The 12,216-nt window shown below is 40.8% G+C and overlaps 1 protein-coding gene across 1 annotated transcript in view; it reads left to right on the top strand.

The window, feature by feature from the left end:
* The first annotated feature begins 88 nt into the window (after window positions 1-88).
* Window positions 89-12,216, top strand: part of slc6a18 (solute carrier family 6 member 18) — a 13,035-nt gene continuing 907 nt past the window's right edge. The window contains exons 1-11 of the mRNA XM_034302333.2: window positions 89-592; window positions 2,908-3,048; window positions 3,220-3,357; window positions 3,617-3,798; window positions 5,647-5,757; window positions 5,998-6,110; window positions 6,200-6,328; window positions 7,286-7,442; window positions 8,823-9,027; window positions 9,183-9,342; window positions 10,721-10,883. Of these exons, the coding sequence (XP_034158224.2) occupies window positions 448-592; window positions 2,908-3,048; window positions 3,220-3,357; window positions 3,617-3,798; window positions 5,647-5,757; window positions 5,998-6,110; window positions 6,200-6,328; window positions 7,286-7,442; window positions 8,823-9,027; window positions 9,183-9,342; window positions 10,721-10,883 (1,644 nt within the window). The 5' untranslated portion in view covers window positions 89-447. The remainder of the gene's footprint in view (window positions 593-2,907; window positions 3,049-3,219; window positions 3,358-3,616; window positions 3,799-5,646; window positions 5,758-5,997; window positions 6,111-6,199; window positions 6,329-7,285; window positions 7,443-8,822; window positions 9,028-9,182; window positions 9,343-10,720; window positions 10,884-12,216) is intronic.

The raw sequence follows: 12,216 nt of genomic DNA on the forward strand, positions 1-12,216 counted from the left end.
TTCTTATATTAATCTATCTATCTATCTATCTATCTGTCTATGTATACGTGTACATATCGTATAAGACAGAATGAGCTTGTTTTCAGGCATTGCTCTTTTTTTTACGAGGCCAGACATGCTCTAAATCCTGGGAAACAGTCCACATAAAAACCTAATGCACATTATAAAACATTACGGCAGTAAATGTGCACGACCTTTGCTTTCATAAAATCTCATTTTAATTTTTTAATCTTTTTTTTTACGTGTGGATGACAGTGCTGTGATTTGGATTGACTCTGTGAAGGTTATCCATTAAACAAGCGAGGAATATTCTCCCAGAAACCCACAGACCTTATTGGTCCATTCTCGAAATCAATAAAAGCCACGGATCAGAACTGATCTCATTTTGGGTGGTTCAGTGAGAGCCAGAGCTCGAGAAGAGGAACTATATAGGAAATACGTACAGTAATGGAGGACAGAGCAACTGAGAAAGAAACCAAAGAGAGACCAAAATGGGACAACAAACTCCAATATCTGCTCACGTGTATCGGATTTGCGGTGGGACTTGGAAATGTGTGGAGATTCCCGTATCTCTGCCAGATTTATGGAGGAGGTAAGACGAGGTGTTTGTAAAGAAGCTGCGCATGTGGATGGAAGTTCTCACCTTGTGTCTGCGGCAATCTGTTCTCATTCCCTGTTTAAATTTAGTTCCACTTTAAGTACAGAAGAACCCATTTTCACTCATGCTGTTACAGTAAAATACTGAGTGATGGGGTGATGATGAAGCTGAGTTACTGTTTCCACCCTGAAGTTGATTATTTTACTATAACAGCACATCTGCAAGTGTTTTATTCCTCTTACACCACAGCAATTTACCAACAATTCATTTTTTTAAATTAAAGAAGTCTTTTTTTAATCCATTTAATGTTTGGAGAACGAGTGAGTTCCTGTTGTCACTTACGTTATAGCAGCTAGCAGTTTCCTCACCAGCCTCTCTTTATTCTCTCTCTTAATGAGTTAATAAGAGAAAAAAACGCAGCTTGTCATGTTACAGAGTTTGCACGTTTTTTTTAAATCGATTTATGTGGAACGTCGCTGTACACGTCCCTGTGAATGAGCTGTTACTATAGAAACAATAATATATTAGGACGAGTGCATTAATTCTAAATAAACCTGTGATGTGCAGCTGCACTACTGTCAGAGCTGCTGTAATAGAGAATTAATCAGCACCTTCTGACCAATCACAATCCAGAACTCAGCAGTGATGTGGGATAAACGTCTTGGTATTTACCATCTAATATTCACAATATTCTCTAGCTAGAATTTAGGAGACTTTATTTAATTTTATTTTATTTTATTTTATTTTATTTTATTTTATTTTATTTTATTTTATTTTATTTTATTTTATGTTATTTTATTTTATTTTATTTTATTTTATTTTATTTTATTTGTAGGGCTTAGTGGAGCTATGGTGAGGACAGGTTCTGGATTTTGAGGAATGTGATCAAAAGTTAGAACAAAGGTTTCTGCACTAGTGATGTGAGAACAATTCAATTTAATTCAATTTAATTTGTATAGCTTTTAACACTATAAGAATAGGAAAATCATGAAGCTATGCAAAATACACAGGATAAAAGATGGTTAAAAACCTGCATTCTGTGTGATTTGAATCTCAGCTTCACCTCAACATGTTGTGTTTCTCCAAACTTCTCAGTTAGTGATTGTCAGGGAGAGACAGAAGCCCTGATTAGCACTTAACTAAAGGAATAGTTAAGGGTACAGACTTTACATGGTCCTGCTGGCTAACGCAGCCACACGCAGAGGTGTATCAGGTGCGATGCTAAGGTGAAGTCACGAGCCCGCTTGGGTAATTGCCCTTAATGGGTAATCCTTTGACTGTAACATTGTCTTTGTTTTGTTTTTTATCGTTGTAGGTGCAAACAGGTGTAAGGTTAATTCTTTCAGAAACAGCAATAGGAACCTTCGATGCAGAGAAGGAAATTTGTCATTTTAAAGTGAATTGGAAATTATTATTATTCAGCCCATTAAATACATCATCAGGTTTGGAAAATAATTTATTCAATGGCTTCTAGGTTAAGATTCTTTAAACTTCGTCTAAAGACACAATTATTACTAAGAGTTATTACTAATATCATAAAGGTTTACGCTGCAGAGAGGAAATGGACGGGGATAAAACACTCTGCCTGTCCTGATATTCCATTTTTATAAAACCTTTAGCTGCAGTTACAGGACAAAATATTAACATCAACAGTACAAATATATCAAACATACAACAAGACAATATGTTACTCTTCATTAAATAATCTACAGCCTCAATACGAGAGACTATGCATGGAAAAATACTCCAGTATTCCACTCTCTGGGCCATGGAAAAAAGTTCTCCACAACCCTGACGTTGGAAATACTCCAATTCTCCACCACGTGGAATATGGAAAAATACTCCAATTCTCCACCATGTAGAATATGGAACAATACTCCAATTCTCCACTATTCCACTGCCCTACCCATGGAACACTACAGTTCTCCATCATAGAAAATACAGCAGTCAAACACCAGCCTTGCTTTTAAAAACCCAAACATAACAGCCGGATGGACATTTCACAAGATCACAAACTCCTCACTCTCACTAACCAAATAAACTCCCACCTTACAAAAACATCTCAACTCTTTTTTTTTTATCAAGACCTGCAGAGTGCTCCATCTCGCATGTCACTAAAAAATCAATATATTTTACTGCACTGTTACAGCATCATTACATGATAATGGCCTGTAATTTTATCGTGCTTTATGATATTCTGAAATACTAAAGTTCAAGACCTTTGTCAATATACAGCAAAACTGCTCTCTTGTAACAATAAATAAATTAATGTTTTACCATAATATGTAAAAAGCACGTGTGTGTTTCAGGTGCGTTTCTAATCCCGTATCTGATTGCGCTGGTGTTTGAGGGTTTACCTCTGCTCTATCTGGAGCTTGCGATTGGACAGAGTCTCCGCAAGGGGAGCATTGGAGTGTGGAACTCGATCTCGCCCTACCTGGGTGGAGTCGGTTAGTCCAATCACAGTCCAATCAGCAAAATCCCAATCTACTCACAGTCTGCTGTAGCTTAATCACAGCCTAAACTCAATCTACTGGAGGTAATCACACGTAATCACAGTGTTCACCTTGTGTGTGTGTGTGTGTGTGTGTGTGTGTGTGTGTGTTTCTGTGTGTGTGTAGGTGTGGCGTCGATGGTGGTCTCATTCCTTGTAGGAATGTTCTATAACACCATCTTGGCCTGGGTTCTGTGGTACTTCTTTAATTCCTTCCAGGAGCCATTGCCATGGTCACAGTGTCCTCTGAATGAAAACCGGACAGGTATATATACACACACACACACACACACACACACACACACACACACACAGTGCTTTCTCATACATACACACACTCAGAGAACACACAGCACAAGCAGCACACACACATACACACACACACACACACACACACACAGTGCTTTCTCATACATACACACACTCATAGAGAACACACAGCACAAGCAGCACACACACACACACACACACACACACACACGTGTTCGAGAGTGTGTGCACAGGTGTGTGGGATTATTTTGCAGAGCGTGTGCCGGAGTGTGTCATGGGGACGCCGGTGAATTATTACTGGTATCGTGAGACGCTGAACATCACACCAGACATCGAGATGAGCGGCTCGCTGCAGTGGTGGCTGGTGGTGTGTGTCGCTACCGCGTGGTCTGTAGTCTACATCTGCTTCATCCGCGGCATCGAGACCATCGGCAAGGTCACAGCACACAACTTAACAATATACACAGCTTCAACAACACTACACACAGCTTCAACAACACTACACACAGCTTTTACTACACTACACTACACACAGCTTTTACTACACTACACACAGCTTTTACTACACTACACACACCTTCAACAACACTACACACAGCTTTTACTACACTACACACAGCTTTTACTACACTACACTACACACAGCTTTTACTACACTACACACAGCTTTTACTACACTACACTACACACAGCTTTTACTACACTACACACAGCTTTTACTACACTACACACAGCTTTTACTACACTACACAACACTACACACAGCTTCGACAACACTACACACAGCTTCGACAACACTACACACAGCTTCAACAACACTACACACAGCTTTTACTACACTACACACAGCTTCGACAACACTACACACAGCTTTTACTACACTACACACAGCTTTTACTACACTACACACACCTTCAACAACACTACACACAGCTTTTACTACACTACACTACACACAGCTTTTACTACACTACACACAGCTTCAACACTACACACAGCTTTTACTACACTACACACAGCTTTTACTACACTACACACAGCTTTAACACTACACACAGCTTTTACTACACTACACACAGCTTTTACTACACTACACACAGCTTTTACTACACTACACACAGCTTTAACACTACACACAGCTTTTACTACACTACACACAGCTTTTACTACACTACACACAGCTTCAACACTACACACAGCTTTTACTACACTACACACAGCTTTTACTACACTACACACAGCTTCAACACTACACACAGCTTTTACTACACTACACACAGCTTCAACAACACTACACACAGCTTTTACTACACTACACACAGCTTTTACTACACTACACACAGCTTCGACAACACTACACACAGCTTTTACTACACTACACACACCTTCAACAACACTACACACAGCTTTTACTACACTACACACAGCTTCGACAACACTACACACAGCTTTTACTACACTACACACAGCTTCAACAACACTACACACAGCTTTTACTACACTACACACAGCTTCAACACCACTACACAACACTACACACATCAACATCAACAACACTACACACAGCTTCAGCAACACTACACACACCAACAACACTACACACAGCTTTTATTACACTATACACCACTACACACAGCTTCAACACCACTACACAACACTACACACATCAACATCAACAACACTACACACAGCTTCAGCAACACTACACACAGCTTCAACAACACTACACACAGCTTTTACTACACTACACACAGCTTTTACTACACTACACACAGCTTTTACTACACTACACACAGCTTTCGACAACACTACACACAGCTTTTACTACACTATACAACACTACACACAGCTTCAACAACACTACACACACCAACAACACTACACACAGCTTTTACTACACTACACACAGCTTTAACTACACTACACACAGCTTCAACAACACTACACACACCAACAACACTACACGCAGCTTTTACTACACTACACACAGCTTCAACAACACTACACACCTTTAACAACATTTTACACACATTGAACAACACCACACACAGCATTCACAACACTACACACCTTCAGCAACACCATACACACCAACAACACTAATGATACAGATGTATGACAGCCATAAAATCAATACACACCATTTAAACACAATACTGACATTTAAATGCAATACATACAATAAAAACCTGACATAATTTTAACAACACTATATGTCTGTGTGTCTGTGTGTCTGTGTGTCTGTGTGTGTGTGTGTGTGTGTGTGTGTGTGTCTTCTGTGCAGGCAGTGTACGTAACAGCTACATTTCCTTACATTGTGTTAACAATTTTTCTCATACGAGCTCTCACGCTTCCTGGAGCCACTGAAGGACTACGGTACCTTTTCACACCCGACGTGAGTTTAACACACACACACACACACACACACACACACACACACACACACACACACACAATAATGGCACTTAATAGTTTTTTATTCTAATTACATGCATTAATTTTATATTGTGGTTCGTTGCCTGTGACAATGACAACAAAATCTTGACTCTTGTTAAGGAGGCAGATGCTGTAACGTGTGTATGTGTGTGTGTGTGTGTATGTGTGTGTATGTGTGTGTGTGTGTGTGTGTGTGTAGTGGCAGGTCCTGTTAAACCCTCAGGTGTGGTTGGATGCTGCCACTCAGATCTTCTTCTCTCTGTCTCTGGCATTTGGAGGCCTCATCGCCTTCTCCAGCTACAACCCTAAGAAGTGAGCTCTTCAGTTATTGAGACACAGCCACGCCCACAATGCGTGTAGAGCTTTCCCTACACAGAAATAAAACAATGTTTGTGTTTCAGGAATAACTGCGAGCGAGACGCTGTGTTAGTGGGCTGCATTAACAGTGCGACGTCGCTCTACGCCTCCATTCCTATTTTCTCCATTTTGGGATTCAAAGCTACAACCAACAACAACAACTGCATCCAGAGGTGTGCACTCTGTTACTATAGCAACACATTTCATTCTAGTACACGCTCCAAGGTTGCGAAGGCACCGTGGAGGTCGAGCAGAAGGATCTGGAGATTACTGAGCATGAACATCTTGGGGCTGACTTTTGGAGTAAGGGTTTTCTTGGGTGTGATTTGCTGGACGTGTTCCACAAATAGGAACTGCTGCTGCTCCAGTGTCTCCTTGGCCGTGTTCAGCAGTTCACAAGGTAGCAGCAAGTCTCAAAATCTGTGCATCTTTGGTCACCATCCATTAAATCAGCGATTCTCAACATTATTGCTGACGCCACATTAAGGGCTCAAAATCCTTGTGATCGCACCAAACCCCTGCATCCACTACATCATGGGAATTAGTAGAAATCAGAACTAACACTGAGGGAAGGAGCGCATTCCTTCTTTCATATTTCCAAATTTAACAATGTTTTTATGAATCAGTGTGTGAGAGTGTGTTCTCTCACCACATCTAATCCGAGGACTGGGCTTGTGCATCACACTACAGGAGACGAGGTTCGAAATCACACGTCTCATCTCCGCTGATACACGTGACCTCAATCCAACAAGCGCACTGAACCCTGCATCACTTAGCCGTCTTTATACCACAGTGCGGCCGAATGCTCAAATCTGATTGGTCAGAAGGTGTGGATTATTTTCAGGTAACAGCACGGCTTGGAAAGTAGTTCCGGCTGTAACATGAACGACGGGTTGATATTAATGCGCTCGTTCTAATGCATTATTGTAGTAATGTACTGACACCCGTATGCTGTTTACATTATAGACACACACTGCAACACATAGCATGAAGAGTGTATTCTGTAGTGTTTCTAGCTTTAAACCACGATTGTGTCACAAAAATGCACTTATTTTTATTTTAAATAGCCGCTTTGTGCATAGTGTAATCGAGTGTATTGGACCCTCACGCCGAATGTTGTGTCTCCACAGTAACATCCTCAAACTGACCAACGAGTTCAGCTTCTCTGAGCAGAACATCACACTGGATAACTACGAGCACTGGCTGACCTTCCTAAACAACTCGTACCCTGACCGAGTGGATAGCCTGATGCTGAGACACTGCGATCTGCAGAGGTTTCTGGATCAGGTATCAGTGGTTCCAGATCACTTCCCTCTACTCACGTTCCTCAGCTTCTCCCGAGGAAACGCTTTAAGCAACATTAACACCAGGGGGGTTTGTAGATTTGATTCTGTAGAGTGTAGAATAATACAAGGCAAGCTAACCGAGGGCAGTGCTGGAGGGTTGGAGTCCAGCACAGGTGGATGATTTACCTGCTGAAAGATATTTTGGTTTATCTCACTAGATCATTACCAGGTTCAGTAGGTGTGGTGAAGTAGTGACATCATCAAACAGTGCTGGACTGTGACCTTCTAAGCTCTGGATTTGGGATTCTTTTAAGGTCACATGACTAATTGTTTTTGGGTTGTGTTCTCGTGTCTTCTGAGCTAACTTGCTGTTGTTTTCCAAAGAAGGATATCCACAAATTCCCATCACAACCTGTCCCTGTCCTGTCACTGCTGTGTTTTCCTGATTAGTTTGTATGTTTTTACCGTCCTGAGTCTCATCGATGTTATTGTGCTGTTCTAAGTCGTGTCTCCTTGCTCCTGTTTCAACTTCCTCACTTGTCGTGTTTATATGTTTATGGATTATTCTCAGTTGATATTCTCTGCCAGTCAATTGACAAGAAAATCCTGTAAATTCATAAAAACGTTCGCATCCTACTCGTGCTCCTGAGTGTGAACTTACTCATAAGAAGACTAACTGATGTAAACCTCGACCTGATCGACTTCAGATCCTATAATCTGCAGGGATTCCTGCACTTTTCTCTCTGGAATATTCTGTAGAGTTTAAACTGTTTGTGTTTATGACGCTTTTATCCAGAGCGACTGATAGAAGCGCTTTAGAGTCTCGATCAGAAACACGTCCTCATGCTAGTTCACTCGCTCAGGGACTCAGAGCTCCATCCATAACATTTACTCAAAATTTATTTTAGTCGCTTTATTTTACTGACACTAATTAAAGAATATAAAAAATAAAGAAAGCGAGCCAACATACACCCATAAATTAAGACGAATAATAATAATAATAATCATTCAGTCTGCGCAGAGCCGTAAGCCGTAAACAAGCGCCTCAGCTGACGGAGGATTTAGCGAACGCTTATTATTATTAATATTATTATTATACTTCAGTAAATTGGCATATTGACATAGAAGTGAGTCAAAATAACTTCCACTTCTGTTTTTCAGTCTTTACCCTGATCGCTCATTTCGTGCTCCCAGCTGTCTGTGCGCTTTACTACAGACTGATGACTGAGGACGTGTGTGTGGACTCAGGATTTAGGAGTACATTTTATACGTCTTGTATCTGACACACTTCGCTTGAGCAGCTACAGGAAGTGGACGAGGGCACATTTAAAAACGTTTCTTTAGCCCTAGCTTCTCGTGTGTGTTCCTCTCTCTCCACCAGAGTGCGTCAGGAACGGGTCTGGCCTTCATCGTGTTTACAGAGGCAGTGACCGAGATGCCGGCGTCGCAGGTGTGGGCCGTGCTCTTCTTCATCATGCTCTTCAGCCTCGGCCTGTCCTCCATGTTCGGCAATCTGGAGGGCGTCCTCACGCCGCTGCTCGACCTGAACATGGTGCCGAAGTGGATTCCGAAAGAACTCTTCACTGGTACTAACGACACACCAATGACACACACACCAACACACACTACCCCTGCGTTCACACTAGTGACAGAGGAACATTCATCTTCTACACGTGTGTCTAACTCGCTCTCTCCGTCTCTCGCTCTGTCTCTCTCTGTCTCTCTCTCTCTCTCTCTCTAGCTGTAATCTGTGCGGTATCTTTCCTGGTGTCTCTGATCTTCGCCATGGGCTCAGGAAATTACTGGCTGGAGATCTTTAACAGTTACGTCGGCTCCGTCCCGCTGCTCGTCATCGCCTTCTTTGAAATCATTGCCGTCATCGGTTTCTATGGAATGGGACGGTCAGTTTTTATTTATTTATTTTTATTTATTTATTTATCAAAAGCTAATTTTATCCAGTCTCTCGTTGGTCAGGACTTCACAAGGGACAGAATGTCTTACTTCACCGTAGACCTCTAGATGGTTGGAGATACGTCACTGACTGTAAGCGCCAGAGCAGCTTAGGCATTAACTGGCCTTAAACCTCAGCACTGTTGATTAATTCTCTATAACAGCAGCTCTGACAGTAGCGCAGGTTTATATTAATGCACTCGTTCTAATATGTTATCGTTTCTATAGCAACAGCTCATTCACAGGGACGTGTGCAGCGGACGCTCCACTGATAATAAACAGATTTTAAAGAAGTGTGTAATCGTGGATATGTTGATGTGGTGAAGTTTTTCTGTAAGGAGAAAGGTGTTTATGTAACATGGATGGAAGGAGTCTCCAGTGTCAGCGCTTTGTAACAGTCAGAGGTAAAGCTGTAACTTTAAGTTTTGAGATACAAATTTTGTCTGAAATGTTTATTTTACAATTTCTTTGATGATGATATATATTTGATGATATAATTCAATAAAATAAATTTGTGATTCCAAATCTTACTTTTAGAACAAAAAATTAAATGTTTCAGGAAAACGTCTTTATGGCAGTAAAGAAAGCAACGTATTACACAATACAGCGCTTTTCAGTGATAACGAAGTCTTTCCGGTTTTATCTGCGAAAACAGAAACAGGTTTTATGGTCAGATTCTCCACGAAGCTCAGAAAAACCTACAGCTCTTCTCCTTATAAAACCGCACTCAGTGTCCCTGAGACGCCGTTACACTTCATACTGACTTTGTTTACTTTATTACTGTTTACTGCTTTTAATTGTGGGTTTTTTTACATACAAACGTTTAATTCCTTTATTTCTGAAGGCATCTTTGCTTTATAGCATTTCTTTGCATGTGCCTAAGACTTTTGCATTATATTTGTATGATATATATTTAACTATAAATGTATGAATAAAAGTATGACATATTGTCCTATAAGTTAAACATTGTGATTGTTGGTAACTAGCTGTGGTGTAAGAGGAATAAAACACTTGGGGTAACAGGAACTCCACTTCCTGTCAGGCTGCATCACACCACTCCGTCATGGATTATTTTCCTGTAACAGCGTGACACCGAGCGGTTTATTTACGGACAGAAACACACACGTCACTGTCTCCAGTCCTCCGCTCCGTTACAGGGTTCATTAGTGCCTGATCACAGATCAGTTATTTCCACCTCGTTTAGAGTTTTATAAATTCCTCATCAGATGGTTTTCCCTTTTAGGCTCGTTTTGGCACAAACTTCTCGAAACCCTTTAAATCGGCTCCTAATTTGTTTGTTTGTGTTTTTGGCTTTTTGACGCTCTGCAGGTTCAGCGAGGATATCGAGTTCATGACAGGACGCAAGCCGAACATATTCTGGCGTGTTTGCTGGATGGGAATCAGTCCTGTGATGCTGCTGGTGGTGCTGGTGGCGTACGTCATCGTCCAGGTGCAGGTGCACCCCGAGTACCCCGCCTGGAACCCACAATACGTAAGAGCTCAGGATACACCACCAGAACCCAAACACACCACCAGAACCCAAACACACTAAAACAACCCAAACACACCACAAGACCCCAAACACACCACCAGAACCCAAACACACCACCAGACCCCAAACACACTAAAACAACCCAAACACACTAAAACAACCCAAACACACTAAAACAACCCAAACACACCACCAGAACCCAAACACATCACAAGACCCCAAACACACCACCAGAACCCAAACACACCACCAGACCCCAAACACACTAAAACAACCCAAACACACTAAAACAACCCAAACACACCACCAGAACCCAAACACATCACAAGAACCCAAACACATCACCAGAACCCAAACACACCACCAGACCCCAAACACATCACCAGACCCCAAACACACCACCAGAACCCAAACACATCACCAGACCCCAAACACACCACAAGAACCCAAACACACCACAAGACCCCAAACACACCACAAGACCCCAAACACACCACCAGAACCCAAACACATCACCAGAACCCAAACACACCACCAAAACCCAAACACAGCTGATCTCAGTTCAGCAACTATCCCTACAAAGCTTCTTACTGCGTTAGCGTAGCTAGTCGTCATTAAACAGTGTAAAGCTGTGACTAATCGCTGTGCTATAAAATAACGGTGCTGATGTAATTATCGCTCTACAGTCATTACTGTGAGGTTTTATTGAGCGTTATCAATCAGTAATTACACTTTCATAGCTGCAGATCAGATAGACAGCGATAACTACTGTCTGATTACACACTCACCTCACAACAACAACAACAACAACAACCACTTTTAAACACATCACTTTAACTGCACAAGCTCACAAAAAAAGGAAAAAAGAATCAGAAGATTGGAATTGACAGAACAAACAAACAAACAAACAAATAAATAAACAGGGAAAGGATGAAGGGAACAAACACAAATAAACAAATAAATAAAGAGTAAGAAAGGATTAAGGGAATTAATAAACAATAAAGTAAAAAAGAAAATAAGGATAAGAAAAGAAAGAAAGAAAGAAAGAAAGAGTAAATAAATGAAAATAAAGAATAAAATAAATTTTAAAAAATAAAAAAAAAATAAATAAGAAAAATAAATAAGAAAAATAGTAAGTAAATAAGTAAACAGATAGACATGTAGGAAAAAAGTAAAAACCACAGAAAGGAATTTAAAATATTAAATAAAAAATAAAATAGATAGATAGATAAACTGAAAGGTGTCTAGTGGTGCAGTAGAGCTGTAAATAAATTCATTATGCCTGTTATCACTCCTGTGTGTGTGTGTGTTAGTGATTAAAGGTGTGTATGTG

Source organism: Pangasianodon hypophthalmus, chromosome 9 (assembly GCF_027358585.1).
Source record: "Pangasianodon hypophthalmus isolate fPanHyp1 chromosome 9, fPanHyp1.pri, whole genome shotgun sequence".
NCBI lineage: Eukaryota > Metazoa > Chordata > Actinopteri > Siluriformes > Pangasiidae > Pangasianodon > Pangasianodon hypophthalmus.